Source organism: Exserohilum turcica (genome assembly GCF_000359705.1).
Source record: "Exserohilum turcica Et28A unplaced genomic scaffold SETTUscaffold_2, whole genome shotgun sequence".
Classification (NCBI taxonomy): domain Eukaryota; kingdom Fungi; phylum Ascomycota; class Dothideomycetes; order Pleosporales; family Pleosporaceae; genus Exserohilum; species Exserohilum turcicum.
In genome coordinates this window covers 2,753,396-2,770,810 of record NW_007360025.1, presented here as the reverse complement: position 1 = coordinate 2,770,810, position 17,415 = coordinate 2,753,396, and the positions used below count along the sequence as shown (strand labels likewise).

Genomic DNA, 17,415 nt, shown 5'->3' with positions numbered 1-17,415 from the left:
CGAGCCCACTGGGTCGTGGATGGAGAGATACGATCAAGGTTCCACGCGGAACATGGAGGCGAACCAATGTATAACGTGTTTGTATCATGCTGCGATACGGCTTCCTCGCCGGCAACAGGGAATGTAATTATTCATGATGATAGCTAAAAAAAAGAATTTAATCCTACTAGCCCAAACGTCACTCCTTCTTCCATTGCTCAAACTCGTCTTCCAAGTGCAGCTTCAGCGCCGCAAACTGGTTCTTGAAGTTCTGTCCGCACCGCCAACACTTCATGTCCCAGCTGGGCCACGCGCCCGGGTGAAACCTCGCGCTTCCGGGCTCGAGGGGAAACTCGTCCAAACGCACCAGGAAACTCGAGTTGAAACTAAGGTAATGCTTCTTGCGCTTCATGCACGCAGAGTACATGTCCCGGCTGAAGATGTGCACGTGCATGTGGTTCATGGAAGGATGCGTATGCACGCCCGCAACGATATCTTTTTTCCAGTCACGACCTGCCGGTAGCAGTGCAGCGCGTTGCTCAGCTGACAGCGGAGGATCTGGTCCCGACATGAGTGGCTCCAGCGCAGCGTTATACGGCGCATCCGAAACACTATGCTCGCCGTATAGCCGGCGCAGTTCGTCCGCTGCGAGATCCACGAGTCGGGCTACCCGCGCTCGCACGGTAGCTAGGAAAGCAGTATCCGTCGACAGGACGTGCAGCGGGTGCTGCGAGTAGTACGTTTGTTTCCGCGGTAGAAGCAGTAGATGTACGCTTCAAAAGCCCAATGTCAGTCTATATAATATAAACCCTAGTTTTTCCAGCACAGAGATGAAGGTGAAGATGATGGTAATTTACCTTGCTTTGGGGTACTTGTCGGTTATCACGACGAAATCTTCGTCGTACTCCAAGACTCGGCCTTCGGGATTCGCGGCGGCGTTCTCAATGTACAGGCCCAGGCCGTTGCGGGGGTCCCATGGTTTGGAGACGGCGGCTTTCTTGGGAGTGTCTGGGGGTCGAGATGTGGACTTGGGTTTCTTCGCATGCGACATGAGTTCTGTGACTGTGTGGTAAGTTGAGGTTGCTTGTTGGGTTGGGCGAGAGGATGCGGGCGTACATGCATTGGGCCGTTTCTGGGATGCTGTGTTTATGGCGGGTTGAGGGCGGTTGGGCGACTCTGTTGCGTCGTTCTCTTCTGCGGTGATGGCGGAGTGGGGTTGCGCGCTCGAGGGCGCATTGTTGCTGGACATGGCTTTTGCGTGCTTCCGTGGTGGCCAGCCAAGTCTAGGGTTGTAGGATGCGTAGTTGAAACGACTGACGACAAACGGCGGAGGAACAAGTGAATGGCGTGCGACAACAAGTCGCGATGCGATGACGATGAGGCTCAAACCAGTGGTCCAAGCGTACCGAGGCATCCCTGCAACCATCGGAATTTCGGATTGCACCAACACTCAGTCGAGGGCTGAAAGAAGTCGAAATGGCTGCAGTACGCCCGACGATTACACCTCTTTTAGATGATTGCCTAAGGTTTGGTGGAAAACTTGCGTCGATTGCGCCCCCATCTCCGCGGGTGCGTCCTTCACCGCCTACACACAAGGCCTGACACGGTCTTTGCCCAACGCTCCTCTTCCGAAGCACGCCTCTCTGTCTGTCCATGGAGATTCCCAGGCCCGCCGATTTTTTCCCCCTGCGCCGATACAATGCCCAAGAACGCGCATCCGCCGCGCGGTAAGCCGGCCAAGAAGACGGTGCCGCCCGACGAGGACACAAGCTTCATCGTGTTTGGCGATGGCAAGGGCAAAAAGAAAAAGGGCGAGGGCTCCGGTGCGAACGCGGCCCCAAACGAGGCAAAGGGAAAAGGCAAAGGAGCTGCTGCTGCTGCACAGCCCGAAGATGGGCCCAAGAAGCCCGATACTCGCACTCTGATCGCGGGCGCATCGTGGACGGGCAAATTGCCCGTCAACCTGCTGTCGGAGCACTTCCAGAAGCAGCAGTGGAGCAAGCCAGACTACCGCATTGTATGAGACACACGATCGGAATCACGAGATATCACACTGATGTGTTTTGTAGCGCAAGGATGGCGACAAGCACTTTGCCTATGCCGTGGTGCTGTCCAAGGTGAACCCGAAGACGCGCGAGACGACGACTCTGCCGCCCATCAAGATTCCTCCTGAGCTGGAAGAGCAAGCACACCAGCCGACTGCTGTCGAAGCCCGCAACTTTGCTGCGGCATACACGCTGTTCCGCGTCGCCAGTGCCAAGAACCTGCACATGATGCTTCCGCCGACCTACAAGGATCTGTGGAAAGGCCAGTTTACAGAGCTGAAGAAGAGAGACGAGCAGGAGGGAAAGGGCTGGATGTACGAGGCCGACCCGTTCTTTGGCTTTGCAGAGCGCGAAAAGGCAAAGGAAACTGCGGCCAAGGCGCGTGAGAAGAAGCTGAAGGAGCAGGCAGAGGCTCAGAAAGCGCACAATCAGCAGCCTGGTGCGGCCATGCCGGGCGCATCCAAGGATTCTGCGCCTAGCAGGAATTTGATGAAGGGTTGGGAGCGTGTTCCGAAGATCGAGCTGGGAAAGAGGACAAGAAAAGAGGCAGAGCGGCTGATCCGCCGGGATGCGCTGTGGAACCCAAACGGCGTTGAGTTAGGCGCAGCGACAAAGAGCAGATTGGTTGAGGAAATCACGGAGCTTGGGTTCCGCAAGAGCCATGTGGAAGAGGCGGCTGACATCTGCAAAGACCGCGAGGAGGTCATTGAGTGGCTCCTGATTCACGTGCCAGAGGACGATCTTCCATCCTGGTCTCTGCCGGAGGGCTATGTTGCTGGTGTGAGCATGGCTAGCTCTAATCTCAAACGTGAGGGAGCTGTAAAGCGTCTTGCAGCCGCCGGATACTCGGTAGATCTGTGCGAGGAGGCCTATGACAGCCAGGGCGGCGATGAAAGAAAGGCCGCCGCGCTACTGCAGGCTCGCCTCCTTCGACCAGACGACGACGACAATGACATTCTGCAAGAGTTGGCGGATCTTTCGCTTTCCGAAGGCATGCCAGAAGCGCCCGACGAGGACCCGTGGGAAGTGGAGATGTCGTCACTAGAAGCGATTTACGACCGCCTCTTTTCAAGACCTGCTCCAGAGGCATGCCGCATCGAGCTCGACGTCAAGCAGCAAGGAAAAAGGCTCATTCTGCAAGTCAGGAAACCCTTTGGTCCCTACCCTGCCGTGGTGCCCATAATCACTTTTGAAGCCGCCATCCCAGCGTACATCCGTCTGAGCATCATCCGACAGGCACTTCTCCATGCCGAAGCCAATTTTATCGGCATGCCTATGGTATACGACATTGTAGATTGGATTCAGACGAATGCAGGTGATATCTTCCAGAATCCAGGGAAGCTATCAGATGTCTCTTCTGGTCTTGCGGCGGCGGATCACACGTCGGAACAACAAACTCAGAAGCGCAAGGCAAAGGCTAGGCCGCGCAAGCCTATCGACTGGACACCGGCAACCCCGGCCAGCCAGAAGATCTTGGCAGACTGGCGGGCCAAGCAGGAATCGCCTGCTCAGCAGAAGATGATGGACGCTCGACGATCGCTGCCTGCCTGGCGCTTGAGGGACGACATTGTTCAGACTGTCAACAACTGCAATGTGACCATCGTCTCCGGCGAGACGGGTTCTGGAAAATCGACCCAATCAGTCCAGTTTGTCTTGGATGATTTGATCCAGCGACAGCTTGGCGCTGTGGCAAACATTATTTGTACCCAACCCCGTCGAATTTCTGCTCTCGGTCTCGCCGATCGTGTGGCCGACGAGCGGTGCTCCCAAGTTGGCGACGAAATTGGTTATACCATTCGTGGAGAGTCGAAGCAGAAACCTGGCACGACCAAGATTACATTCGTCACCACTGGTGTTTTGCTGAGGCGGCTGCAAACGTCGGGCGGAAACGCTGAGGATGTCGTTGCTGCACTGGCCGATGTCAGCCATGTCGTAGTAGACGAAGTACACGAGCGCAGCTTGGATACCGATTTCCTGCTTGTCCTGCTACGTCAGATCTTGCGGACGCGGAAGGATCTCAAAGTCATCCTCATGAGTGCAACGCTCGATGCTCAAGTCTTTGAAGCCTACTTCAACGAGGTCGGACCAGTGGGTCGTGTTGAGATTGAAGGCCGCACCCATCCTGTGACTGACTACTATGTCGACGATGTCCTGCACTTTACCGGCTTCAAGGGCTATGGAATGGGCGAGGACGACGACCCAGGAGACAAGTCTTTTTCTGCCAACCTTCGCAGTATTGGGTTTGGTATCAACTACGACCTGATCGCTGAGACGGTACGCCACATTGATCGTGAGCTGGGATCCAAGGACGGCGGTATTCTCATCTTCCTGCCGGGTACCATGGAGATAGACCGCACTCTCCAGGCGCTGAGTCAGTTTGCAAATCTACATGCGCTGCCGCTGCATGCATCACTGTTGCCAGTCGAGCAAAAGCGAGTGTTCCCTCCTGCACCCCACGGTAAACGAAAGGTAGTTGCCTGTACCAACGTTGCTGAGACGTCCATCACCATCGAGGATATCGTCGCCGTCATCGACACTGGCAGAGTCAAGGAGACGAGCTACGACCCACAGAACAACATGGTGCGTCTAGCTGAGACATGGGCTTCGAGGGCCGCATGCAAGCAACGACGTGGTCGAGCCGGACGTGTGCGGGCGGGCGACTGCTACAAGCTCTACACGCGCAATGCCGAGGCCAAGATGATGGAGCGGCCTGATCCTGAGATTCGGCGCGTGCCGCTCGAACAGATGTGTCTCTCAATCAAAGCCATGGGCGTGCAAGACGTGTCTGGGTTCCTGGCTTCAGCCTTGACGCCACCAGAGAGCACGGCAGTAGAGGGAGCAGTCCGCTTGTTAACCCAGATGGGCGCCATAACTGACAACGAGCTGACTGCTCTCGGTCGCCACATGTCCATGATCCCAGCCGATCTGCGTCTAGGCAAGCTTCTTGTCTACGGGGCTACATTTGGGTGTCTCGAAGCCGCCTTGACCATAGCCTCAGTGCTCACAGCACGCAGTCCATTCCTATCACCGCGCGACCGAGACGCAGAAACACGAGCCGAATTCGACCGGCTCCGCGCCTCCTTCTCCAACAACCAAGGCGACCTTCTCGTCGACCTCCGAGCCTACGAGCAATGGTCCGCTCTCCGCACCAAAGGCACATCAACCCGCGACCTGCGCTTCTGGTGCCAGGAAAACCGGCTTTCCCCGCAAACCATGTTCGACATAGCCTCGAACCGCACACAGTACCTGTCTTCACTCAAGGAAATCTCCTTTATCCCGTCACACTACTCGTCGTCGAACCCAAACTCGCACGCCACATACAACAAGCACAACGCCAACGACGCGCTTGTCCGCGCCCTCGTCGCGGGAGCCTTCAACCCGCAAATCGCACGCATCCAGCTTCCCGACAAGAAATTCGCAGCAGGCATCGCCGGCGCCGTCGAACTCGACCCGTCAGCCCGCGAAATCAAATACTTCAACCATGAAAACGGACGTGTATTCATTCACCCTTCCTCCACGCTCTTCGCCAGCCAGACGTTCCCACATAACGCGTCGTTCATCGCGTATTTTAATAAAATGGCTACATCTAAGGTGTTTGTTCGTGACATCACCCCGTTTAACGCGTACAGCTTGCTCCTGTTTGCAGGCCATATTCAAGTAGACACCCTGGGTCGTGGGCTTGTGGTTGACGAGTGGATCCGGCTCAGGGGCTGGGCCCGCATAGGTGTTTTGGTGAGTCGTCTACGGGGCATGCTGGATGGCGTGCTGGAGGGTATGGTACGCGAGCCTGGCAAGGGCATTGGGGCGCGCGAACGCGATATTGTGGATGTGGTGCGGTGGTTGGTTGAGCGGGATGGCTTGGATGCGTAGGTATGTATACTTTGTAGTGGGATGGAATAGAAGTGGGCTGTTTTTTTTAGTGCCATTTTGGTTCTCCGCTGTTTTCTTATCTTGTCTTGTCTTGTCTTGTCTTGTATGGTCAAGATGGAAATAAGAATAAGAGGGGCAAGAAGAAGAGGAAGAGGAAAGAAGGAAATGCACATGTATATTCTACAGCATCTCGAAAAATCCTGGCACTTTTACATGTAGTATCACAATATCACTACTGCAGTCCCCTCTCTACCATCCCTCTCTACCATCCCTCTCTACCATCCCTCTCTACCATCCCTCTCTACCACCCCTCTCTACCACCCCTCTCCACCTCTCCCTCAGTATCTCAAGAAGAAGAAGAAAAAGCGAAAAAAAAATCCTCAAAGAAGAAACTCACAATGTACCAGCACCGACTTTTCCATCTCCCCACGTACTCCCTATTCTCAAGCTTTACAGAAAAGAAACAACGGTGGAAAATAAAACAGAAAAACAAGGCAAGTAAGCACTTTCTCTCTACCCTCTCTTTTATTGTTGTTGGAGTAGTGAATATGTATGTATGTATGTATGTATGTATGTATGTATGTATGTATGTATGTATGTATGTATGTATGTAGCGGGGTATAGTAGAGTAGAGTAGCGTAGCGGTAGAGTACGTGTCGAGATACTTTTATCAGAGGGTTCACTACGAGGAGTAAGTCCTAGCTGGAATACAGTTGTACGTGTATGGAGAGAGAAAGAGAGAGAGAGAGATAGGGTCTCTACACAAGACTTTTAAACAAGAGTCAAGATGAACAGCTACATGCACTACAGTCGTAGTATACAAAGTCAAGCCGAGAAAAAGAAGAAGAAAAAAAATCCAATCATTTTTTTTTCAACAACAATAACAATGGATGTTGAGTCTACTACTTTGGAGTACTTGGGGTCTGGAGTAAGTATGTACATAGCGTGGTAGGTATTCTTCTGCTTGTATGCATGGCTGGCTTGTAGTAGGTGACTAAACGCTCTCTCTCTCTCTGTACTCATCGCTGATATGATTTATAGATTGGAGAAAATGCACTGCTGTTGGTTGATAAGCTAATGACTATTATTATGATTTTTTTTCTTACTTGGAAACGGCATGACTCCGCTCCGCTAGGTATCTAAAAAAAACACATTTCCCTAACTTCATGTCTGAAGAATTCCGAAACGTAAGAAGATATGGTGAAAGTTTCTCTCTCTCTCTCTCCTTTTTTTTTCCCGCGCATACCTTCAACTCCAACAGCAAACCACCCATCCATGGCATAGCTACCCCTTCGCACCCGCCAACAGCGACGCTCGCAGCACATCAAGCTCCCCAAAAAGCTCCCCAGCAGAGCTATACCTTCCTTCCCAGCACTTTCTCACAACCAGCCCGCTCAGTTCCTCTTGCAGCTCAGGAAACTCTGCTTGCCGATAACGGCGCTGGAACTCGGCTTCGTCGTCGATAGTATGCAAGTGCGGAAACAGGCGGTGCCCCGCGATAATGCGGTAGATAGTCGAGCCCAGAGCAAAAATGTCTATTTGTATGCTTGCGGAATCCAGGTCGGAGCGAGGCATAAAGGCCTCTGCGTTCTCGGATGCGCCGCCATCACACAGCACGGTTCCGTCGGGCGCTAGAATGCGGCCCTGGAAGTCGCACAGCTTGACATGAAGCTGAGAATCGAGAAGCACGTTCCGGACATGTATATCGCATATAATAACATTCTTCGCGTAGGCATAGGCAACTCCTTCGGCTATTTCTTTCGCGAATCGGAGTTTCTCCTCATCTATAATAGTTCTGTTAACGAGATAGCTTTCAAGCGATCCGTTAGTTGCATATTCTAGGAGTAATCCACCTGCATTCTGGTCCTTAAACTCAATGATTCGAGGGTGATTGCCGAGCTGCTTGTATATCGCGCTTTCGACATCAAGACCATGGGAGGAGCCGTCCTTGAAATGCGGGTACTTGAGGACCGTGGAGTCGTCGACAAAACTAATGTAGTGGCAGCTGCCGGTAGTGAGGATATGCTGTACGCCTTGGGGATAATATGGCTCGACATATATTACATCACTCATTTTCGTTGTAGGATGGCGTGATAGTTGGAGTGGAGTGTTGATACGACAATAGTGGTGGAGTAATGAGGATAGACTGGTTACTTACTTACTGGCCACCTGAATGCTTCCAAGAGCTTAGACCACCACCCTATTCCAACCCCCACCCAAGGCTGGGGTACATGCTACATCTTCGCGCTATACATACCATGTCCGTGCGCAACATCAAAACCACAACCCAAACGCCAGTCAGAAACCAATCCATGACACAGAGCCAACAGGACACCAACCAACACAAGAATGTGGACTAATAAACATGGCGAAAGCAACATGACACAATCAATGCCATGTGACAGGTAACTGAGTAGACCGTTTTCCTTGAGACCAAGACATGGCGGATACAATCACGTCGTGGAATATCGGACTGGACCAGACTGGACCGGACGTGAGAGAGTGACGACGGACTAAGCCGGACTGGATACAGGCAATGAGCTGGAATCTGGTCACTGGCCCATGTAGATTGGGTTAGACACGAAACACGAGGGTAGAATTCGTTCCAGTGTGGTAGATAAGTTGCCCATCTACAAAGCCGTAAGATTCATTCATGACTAGCTATGCACTACCCGGTGACCCGCCCATATTCAGCAAAATATCCAACATGTCCATGCCGCCGATATCAGGACCCATGGCGGTTTGGTTGATTTCAGCACCCCACTGGTCTAGCAGTGGATCCAGTGGCAGGGCAAGCCAGTCCTGATCATGACCTGTGCCCCAGCCCGAACCATTGTTCGTCCATTGACCCCAGTTTGCGCTGTTTCCGTTGGTGTTGCTTGAACCGTTGTTGCCGTTAGCCGTTGAACAATTGCTGTAGTTGCCTGGCGGCGGCATAATGGAAATGCTGTTCGAGTTGGGGTCGTAGGGCTCAGACGAAATTCCCCAAAGAGGAGTCGCGCGCCCACTTGCAGACAGGCCCATACCCGGTGAACCCGGAACACTAGTACCGGAGCCTGAAAAGCCCGTCTGCTGGGCGCCCATGTACGGTGGCGCGAGATGGTTGACGTTGTTGAGTGGAGCAGGTGGAGGCATCAGCGGGGCTTGGGAAGGGCTCTTGCTGCCTGCGCGCGAAATGCCATTTGACCCGTTGGCCGTGAGCCGTACAAATCGCGAACGAATGCGGTGAGTCAGGGTTTCGACGAGGTCAGCGAAGCGATTGCCCACGTGTACGTCGTCGACTATGCTTGTCCGCAGAGCATCGACCGAGTTGCTGAGCAGACCGAGACTAACAGCCACGTCTTCCTCGGTCGCGCCCAACGCAAACGTTTTGAGCAGAATAATGGCGACACTGACAATGCGGAAGAAGGTGCGTACAGGTGCATGTCGCAGATAGCCACCTGGATGCAGGCCGTCGACTACCACCTTGAGCACGTTGCGTGAGGCGTCAATGACTTCGTTGATGTAGTGGCGGTCGTTGGCATACCACTTGACAAGCGTGCTAAAGGGTATTGCACCGCCGTCTTCGTTGCCGTTGGTCGGACGTCCATTGACGCCATTGGGCTGCGCATGTGTCTGGAGTGGTGTGTTGTGTGTGCAGCGCTCCACGACAGCCTGCAGAGCTAGCGAATTGAGGTAGACGCGCGTATACTCGAATTCAATCGTAAGAACGTGTCGGAGTTGCGTGGGTACTGCAAAAGTCAGACGGTATCAAGCTGCTTGGGACGGCACATACCTTGAGGCGCTCGATCAAAGCATTTTCTCCATTCTGCTAGGGGACCTTGGAAGAACTTGAGCATTTCTTCATAGGTTCCCGTCTTGAGGAGTTCGCGCGTCTTGCGACGATTCGAAAACAACTTGAGATTACCCATTTCCATAATCTTGGCGATGCGCTGCCAAAAGTCGAGCACGAGGTCCTGGATGGCATGGCGCTCCTGCGTGGCAATAGACTCGAGCGGAAGTCGCTGTCCGTCGGAGCGCATGCCAAACTGGGCTGGAGGGGCTTTGATGCGACTGACGCGCTCCTTGTATAGCTCTAGTGGCGAGGGACCGCCGCTCAGACTCTCGTCACGATCAATCTTGGGAAGCATGGATGTGAGGCCTAGCCTGCCGCTTGTCTGTGTCACATAAATGATGAGAAGATCTCGCAAATGGTTCTTCCGGCGGTAGTAGGCCTTGACCGTGGCATGCGACAGGTGCTGGTTGGCCTCCTCAAACTCGGTCTCGTTGGTCTCATCAAAAACACCAATTTCAAAAGCAAGCGTCATGGCATTGCCGAGCAGCATCCAGCACATGCGGTCACTGCGCCAGCACGGCTCGAGCCAGCTGTCGATGCGCTTGTCGCCTACGCCTTTGTACATTTCGGCCTTGGGGCCTGTCTCATAGGGATCGTCGGGCAGGACAAGCTCATCGTCGTCGTCGCCCGGCGGAAAGTGGAGGGCGCGGGGATGCCACTCTGTGAGGAGCATTAGGCTCTCGACAGTGCCGAGTGTGCGAAGCCCCTTGCGCGACAGAGGGTTCACGTCGGAGCCGGGCTGCTGGCCAGCGCCGCAGAAGCCGCCGCCAAACTGCTCCTGGCCGAATATCATGCGATCTATCATGCCCTGCAGGTACTTCCACAGCTTCTCGTGGATGAGGTACGAGCGCGAAGTTGCGCCCATGCCGCTCGAGCCGCTGGGCTGCGAGTAGCGGGCGGAGATGGTCAGGAGGGTGATGACAAGCATGGGCTCTTCCTTGAGCAGCTTTGCGTGAAAGGCATGGTCACGGTAGTCTGGCACGACAATGGGGGTGAGGGGCGACAGAAAGGTGTAGAAGTAGTCAATGTAGGCAATGGCCTCCTTGGCCGTGAGCCAGCCGGCGCGGACAAAGCGAAACTTGGACCAGGCGCGCACTGCTTGGGCAAAGGCAGCCTCATTGGGGGGGTCTGGCAGCAGGGGCTGCTGGATGGCGGGGTCTACCGACGGCTCGACATTGGCACGCGACGTGGAGCGCACATGGTGGGGATTGGGGCGGGGGCTGGCAAAGGCGGGCTGTGAGCCTGGGGTGCTGGCGGCCAGGTTGGGGCGCTGGAGACTGGAGCTGCTTTCGGAGCGGTGGTGGCTGTTCATGCCGGCGGCCTCGAAGAGCAGGTTGAGGGCATCGTGGCCGCTGTAGACCTCGCCCGTCTGCAGCGTGGCCAGCGTCTCGTTGTTGACCTTTTGGTCGTCTTCGTCGTCAGCCGAGTTGCGGGCATCGTGGGCGGGAGCCGTGTTGGGGCGTCGCAGCGGCTCATAGCGGCCGATGGAGCCGCCGGGGGTCAAGGGCTGCGAGACGTAGGCAGCGTTGGCGGCCGTGGTGATGGTGGCGAGCGGCTCGTGCAGGCCGTCGGAGCGCTGGCGCTTCCTGCCATTGCGGATCTCGTAGTCGTCGTGGTCGTCGACATCGTCTTGGTCGTCGGCCTTTCGCTTGCGGCGCGTGGCCGAGAAGAAGCACTCCTTGCTCTCGCGGCGGCAGCGCACGCAGGGCGGGTCGTGGGGGTTGTCTACAGGGCCGAGATCTGGCGGGCGCGATATCAGCAGTTGCGCAGCAGCGGCGGCGGCGAGGCGCGGCGATGGACATACCGCAGCGCACCTTGCGACGGCGACAGGGGATGCAGGCCTGGTATGTGCGCGTGTGCTGGGCGGTCTGGGGGCGCGCTGGTGGAGAGGCGTTGGAGCCGGCGGCAGACATGGTGGCGATGGAGAAGGTGGGTGGTTTTAAGGCGTCGGCTTGCGACGGCTGAGAGGCGAGGCCGCCGCTGGCTCAGAGCGAGAGCTGGGCGAGAGACGGCAACAACAACAACAACAGCAGCAGCAGCAGCAGCAGCAGCAGTAGCAGCAGAGATAGCGGCGGCCGGTCCACGGCACAATGCGGCGACGGGGGGCCGGGCGGGCCAGCGGCGGCGAGCGGGCGCGGGTTCGAGTCGCAGCTGGAACGGCGGCAGGCGGGCGGCGGGCTTCGAGCATGCAAAACGGTGGACGTGGGTGGCTGTCTTTTTTTGCCCTGTCGCGCGTTGCTGACCTGCCATATTACTGAGCAACTCGATACTGTACATACTTGGACTGCCAGCCGCGTCAGTCACGAGCGCGGGGCGGGGCTGTTGGCGGCCAGTCCCACTTGGACTTCGTCCGGGCATCCCGCTCGCCGCTACGCTGGTTATTATTACATACTACACGGCACTACATTCCATCACACGCGCTCCTCGTGCTCCCAGACGGTGGCGGTGCTGCCACTGCTCTGCCCATGTGACGCGGTATATGCTCACACTCAGCCATGGCCAAGCACATCAGCCTCGTCCATTCCCGCTCACCGCTCCCGCTTCCGCTCACACGCACCTCACGCCTGGAAGAACCACCGCACTGGAACATGCATCTCATTGCCGACATGTGTCGTCTGGCCATCGCTAGCATCGCCAAGTAACGCGCCATCGCAAAGCTACCACCCGCCCACTCGTTGGCCAAACACGCTCGCCGGCACCGCTGCCGTCTCGTGCTTTGCGGGGGCGGAGCCACTAATGTAGGAAGCGAACTGTCCGGGGACACGATACTTAGCGCCCACGCCCATGCCCATGCCCATGCCATCGGCCCGCTAGCCTTCCATCCAGTCTTGCTGTCGAGCCAACACACACTCGAAGTTGCAGCTGACATCCTGCGACTGTGCCTGTTAGTCATCCATCTAAAAGAAAAATATCGGGGCACCAACGCGCTCAAGCCGGTTCCTGGAGTCGCAGTCCAGCCGCTTGCCCTGCCATGGCTTGGCGGTGCAAGTGAATTTGCTCTTCTTGTTGCGGTTGGGCCAGTGTGTCTTGTTGCCATAGCTGACTGCATCGCATTAGCATCGCCGCCCGCTCCAACCCACTCTTCATGCACTCACACTGGACACTGTCATGCTCAAAGCGAATCCTGAGCTCCTTCTCCACAACCATGCTCCTTAGCTTCTTTCCACGCGTCAGGTTGATCGAGTCGGTCTGCTCCATGAACTGCTTGCCTGCCCCATCGTATAGAGGCGATACGTCGAGGAACGTCATGACACCCGAGTCCTCGCAATACTGATAGACCACGGCATCGAACGAGCACCAGCCGGGCGAGAAGTCGGGAATAAGACTCTGGCCACTGATATGCATGATCGACACTGCCAGCACCACAAGGAGAATAGCTAGTCTGCACATCATGTTGATCGAGTCGAGCACATGGATGGATAGAGGAGAGGTCCAGAGCCGCAACCACGGAATTTATGCTGTAGGAAAAATCTGCAGATTCACCGCGAGGACACAAACAAATGACGTCCTCGTAAATCAAAGGTGAAGGCAGTCTCGACCATCCGAATCCGGAGCCACACGACTGATTCCAAAGTGAACACTACAATCCCACACAGACATGACATGACCAAAAGACCGCATCTATCAACAGACCTACTCTTCCTGCGACTTCAGAAATTGCTGCCACACATATCTCCCAAGGACTGCCGAATCCCCGCTGCTCCCTGGTTTCCATAGTACCAAAATACCCAATGCGGTCTAGAGCCTTGGCATCTACTCAGCGTAGTCCACCTCCTAATCACATCACCCCCATCCAAATCGGCCGCGCGTTGACACCATGCACATGTGGGGAGCGGGGTGGCCAGTAGCGCGGTCCATCGGTCCGATGCCGGCAGACATGCGCCAGCACCAGCGTGTTGCTTTTGCTCCGATTCTCTTGCAACTCCATCCGTCCCCACCTCTGCCACACTAACAGCGACTCATGCATGGAGCACCGAAGACCAAGGGATGCCCTATCATGCGACCGATGTCGCGCGAAAAAACTCAAATGCTCTAAAAACTCTCCCGTCTGCACCGCCTGTGCCCACAGCCGCTCCCACTGCCATTACAGTGGCAAGATTGTCAGATCGCCCTTGACTCGGGCCTACCTCACCAGTGTAGAGAAGAGGCTACACACCCTAGAGTCTGTCGTCACCCAGCTAGTACCTGGCGTGGATATTGAAGAAATCCTGGCCTCTCCCAATGTCCCTGCCACAACCCCGCCGCCTGCCCAACACGCCCCTACTCCAGAGCCAGCCATCAGCCCTCAGGGCAGCACCAAGTCTAGCTCACATGAACCTCCCCTGCTGGAAGCGGTCCCCAATACTGCCGATGGCTTCAACTGGATAGAGAGTGCCAATGTCGACGGACTCATCGATGGCATGGCCGCCCTTTCCGTCGAGCCTACTGGTGTCGGATACCTAGGTCAGCATCCAACAAGCCAACAAGACATGATACTAAAAAAAGCAGTAGGCTCAACATCGGGTGTCGTCTTCTTGCGTTGCTTGCTCGATTGGGCTGGATTCGTACAGCAGACTAGAGCCGCACCACCTCAGCAGCGCGTTGCAGAGCCCTCTTCATCTTTCAACAGACTTGTTGCATCCTCACAAATCTCACACGCTGTGCTGGTCAAGCAGCTGGCAAGCAGCCTGATCGATGCCTACTTTCTCAATTATCACATCGTGTACCCATTTGTCCATGAGCCAAGGTTTCGTGCCCAGTACCATGAGGTGGTGCCGCGCCCGCCAAAGAGGTCGTGGGATATGCTGTACCATGTCATATTAGCGCTTGGCGCCTGGTCATTGAACAATGATCATGTTGGCTTGGAAAATTATCTGTATCGTCGGGCTCTGACCATTGGCCAAGATGAATCTGTGTTTGAAGCCGCCTGTCTGTCGACCGTCCAAGCCCTTGTATTGCTGGCCAATCTTGCCCAGAAGCGAAACAGCCTCAACACCGGGTGGAATCTGCTAGGTCTCGCTGTGCGTGCGGCGCTGAGCCTAGCTCTGCATAGAGAGCTCCCACATTGGAACATCAGTCTGATTGAGCGCGAGTCAAGACGCAGAGTCTGGTGGGGTTTGTACATCTTCGACAGTGGTGCTTCCACCACACTGGGACGCGCCGTCTTGCTGCCTGATCAAGACACGATGAATGTGCAGCCCATACTCAATATTGATGACGCGGTACGCTATCATAGATGAAAGCCTTTGTCCGCAGTACTGACCACAGCTAGTTGCTTACGCCTCAAACTACGTTCATTCCTGTCGAGTTGGACACTCCAACAATCTACTCCTCGCTCAAGCAACAAAGCAGCTTCCACCTTCACACCAACCACATCTCAAACAAACTGCTGGCCGAGCCGGGGCTATCTGCCGAAACAGCACTCGCATTCAACGCTACCATGGACGCATGGGCACATACTGTTCCCTTGTATTTTCAACTGTCACACCCGCCATACATGTCCGAGCGATGGTACATCTTTGCACGGTCGCGGTTGTGGTGGCGATTCTGGAACCTCAAGATCATCCTGTTCCGCCAGATTCTGCTTCGCTGCGCCATATCAGAACGTGGCCACATACCGGACCAGGCCACAGATGCTGGTCCGCAAGACTGCAAGCGTCTTTGCTTGGAGGCCGCACATTCCACCGTCACTTCCATCCATCAATACACGGCAAGCGAGTCGAACAGACAGGAGAGCTGGTACGCGACGTAAGTACATCCTTAATCATTGCAACTCATATGCCAACGTCAATAGATACTTTCTCTTCCACGCAGCGTTAGTCATAACTCTATGTATCATCAGCTTTCCAGACGCTGAAGACATGCCCACCTGGCTTGAAGATGTGCGACTAGCCAGGACGACGTTTCACGAGCATCTTGTCCAGGGCTCGCTGTCAGCAAGATGCGTTGCTGTTCTTGATCAAGTCGTGTCCGCCGATCTAGGCGCGGGCATGTTCCCAAATGGCGAGCTGGATAAAGATGCATTGAGCAGCTTTCCATGGTCTGCCGAGTCGAGCGAGTTATTTAGCTCGTTTGATTGGGACTTGTCTACTACGACTTTCTAGTGCATGACAACTGTTTTCAGTGCACGTGGGCGTCGTTGATTCGTAATCCTGACATCCGCCCAATTGAGCAAAGACCGTATCAACTACACAGTGACGCTGTACTAGGCACTCACGAACGGCTTCAGCGGGAGCCTCGACAACGCATCTATAAATATCAGTTCGACGCATGGCATGAAGAAACACCACCAACCTTTTCTCGCAACCCTCTGCAATCTATCCCATGGGTCCTGCTTCAGCAATGCGTAGTTCCCCTCAACGACAAGAAGTGTATGAGAAGAAATCCGGGTCCCGTCCTACACGCAGTCTTTAGCCTTATGACCAAAGCCCGACGCAGAAAATCACACTTCCTCTTCGCTTCGCCGTAACAAGCACCGCCTTGAGCACCCTGGCAAGCCCAAGATAGCTCTGTGCATCAAACGCAAACGGATTCTACGCCTCCTGAACACTCCCTGTACATGTTCAAACATCCGCAAACCCGGCTTGTATAATGGAGTCCGACCTGGCTTTTTCCAGATCCCAGATTAACTTACTGCAATGCAGTCGTACCATTACCACCACGCCAACACTCCTAATCCCTCGCACCGCTACAAGCATCCCCACAGAACCATCGTCTCCCCTCGACCTAGGCACGCTAGCCAGCGTAACGAGCTACGTGCTGACCATGTAGGATACGATACTTGACTTTTGTGCGCTTGATCAGGTCTAGTATGGATATGTATGCGGAGAGCCTATCTGCATAGCACCTGCACCAACTAGTACCAGTACCAGTACCAGGACTAGTGTTGTTGTGTATGTCTCGTCTCGTCTCGCTACACTACACTGCAGATTTGGCAACGTATAAGGCGGGACAGAAAACGCACGACGAGGCAAGGAATCGCAGGAATGCTAGTGCGCATGTGTGCTAGGGTCGTGGGTATTACTGTGGAAATATTAGTGTCGTAGTACAGTATGTATAGTCTCAGTCTTATACCTACATACATACATACATACATAACTACACACATACGAGTCTTTACTGCAACTCCACTCCACTCCACTCCACCCCACTGCCAACACCAACACCAACAACACCAACACCATCACTAAAACTGACATCAACACACAATCCTCCCCCCCCCCAAAAAAAAACAAGAACAAGAATCCACACATTGGATATCCGCACATCACATACTCGCCTCATCTCAACTCCTTGCACTCTTCCTGCATACCGAATATACAGTAAGCAAACCATCTATATACATAACGTATGTGGCAAGCGAGCGCCGCAGGCAAGCGAGCGCCGCACCCCACCAAACCTGCGCACCTCTATAAGCCTGTAGTTCCACCACAATATAGTTGTTTTACTACATATTAACATAATAGATTAAGCAGTACCTAGAGTATCTTTCTTGCACGTACGCGAGTTATGGCCAGTCTTCTCTGCACCTACTACAGCGCGCCAAAGCCTGGCGGCTAACACCTAATCGCTCTCCTCTCTGACGCTCTTCATGAGCAATCTGCTGATTAGCCTCGCGCTGAGCGAGTAGATCCTCTCCAGCTCCCTTTGTAAGTACTCCTCGCTTCTGTATCCGCTTTTTCTTACGCTGCCTACGCTTTGTTGCTG

General features: G+C 54.7%; 6 protein-coding genes across 6 annotated transcripts; 2 read left to right on the top strand and 4 right to left on the bottom strand.

Annotated features, from left to right (window-relative positions):
* Window positions 1–178: 178 nt before the first annotated feature.
* On the bottom strand, window positions 179–1,228 carry SETTUDRAFT_19798 (uncharacterized protein; the record flags this gene model as incomplete). Its single annotated transcript, XM_008026764.1, has 3 exons — window positions 179–752; window positions 837–1,041; window positions 1,096–1,228. 3 exons carry the CDS (start codon window positions 1,226–1,228, stop codon window positions 179–181), a joined length of 912 nt encoding a protein of 303 aa, XP_008024955.1.
* Window positions 1,229–1,678: 450 nt separating this feature from the next.
* On the top strand, window positions 1,679–5,894 carry SETTUDRAFT_88653 (uncharacterized protein; the record flags this gene model as incomplete). The annotated part of the gene is made up of 2 exons (XM_008027532.1): window positions 1,679–1,996; window positions 2,049–5,894. The coding sequence occupies 2 exons, from the start codon at window positions 1,679–1,681 to the stop codon at window positions 5,892–5,894; spliced, it is 4,164 nt and encodes a 1,387-aa protein (XP_008025723.1).
* A 1,284-nt stretch (window positions 5,895–7,178) lies between these two features.
* On the bottom strand, window positions 7,179–7,967 carry SETTUDRAFT_153978 (uncharacterized protein; the record flags this gene model as incomplete). The annotated part of the gene is made up of 1 exon (XM_008027531.1): window positions 7,179–7,967. One exon carries the CDS (start codon window positions 7,965–7,967, stop codon window positions 7,179–7,181), a length of 789 nt encoding a protein of 262 aa, XP_008025722.1.
* A 539-nt stretch (window positions 7,968–8,506) lies between these two features.
* Window positions 8,507–10,714, bottom strand: SETTUDRAFT_163258 (uncharacterized protein). Its single transcript, XM_008027530.1, has 2 exons — window positions 9,670–10,714; window positions 8,507–9,625 (listed from the first exon to the last, which is right to left on the bottom strand). The coding sequence occupies exons 1-2, from the start codon at window positions 10,655–10,657 to the stop codon at window positions 8,556–8,558; spliced, it is 2,058 nt and encodes a 685-aa protein (XP_008025721.1). The 5' UTR covers window positions 10,658–10,714; the 3' UTR covers window positions 8,507–8,555.
* A 1,825-nt stretch (window positions 10,715–12,539) lies between these two features.
* Window positions 12,540–13,074, bottom strand: SETTUDRAFT_19794 (uncharacterized protein; the record flags this gene model as incomplete). Its single annotated transcript, XM_008026763.1, has 3 exons — window positions 12,540–12,605; window positions 12,654–12,772; window positions 12,825–13,074. The coding sequence occupies 3 exons, from the start codon at window positions 13,072–13,074 to the stop codon at window positions 12,540–12,542; spliced, it is 435 nt and encodes a 144-aa protein (XP_008024954.1).
* Window positions 13,075–13,694: 620 nt separating this feature from the next.
* On the top strand, window positions 13,695–15,812 carry SETTUDRAFT_153995 (uncharacterized protein; the record flags this gene model as incomplete). The annotated part of the gene is made up of 4 exons (XM_008027529.1): window positions 13,695–14,172; window positions 14,221–14,930; window positions 14,981–15,456; window positions 15,503–15,812. 4 exons carry the CDS (start codon window positions 13,695–13,697, stop codon window positions 15,810–15,812), a joined length of 1,974 nt encoding a protein of 657 aa, XP_008025720.1.
* Between the last annotated feature and the right edge of the window lie 1,603 nt (window positions 15,813–17,415).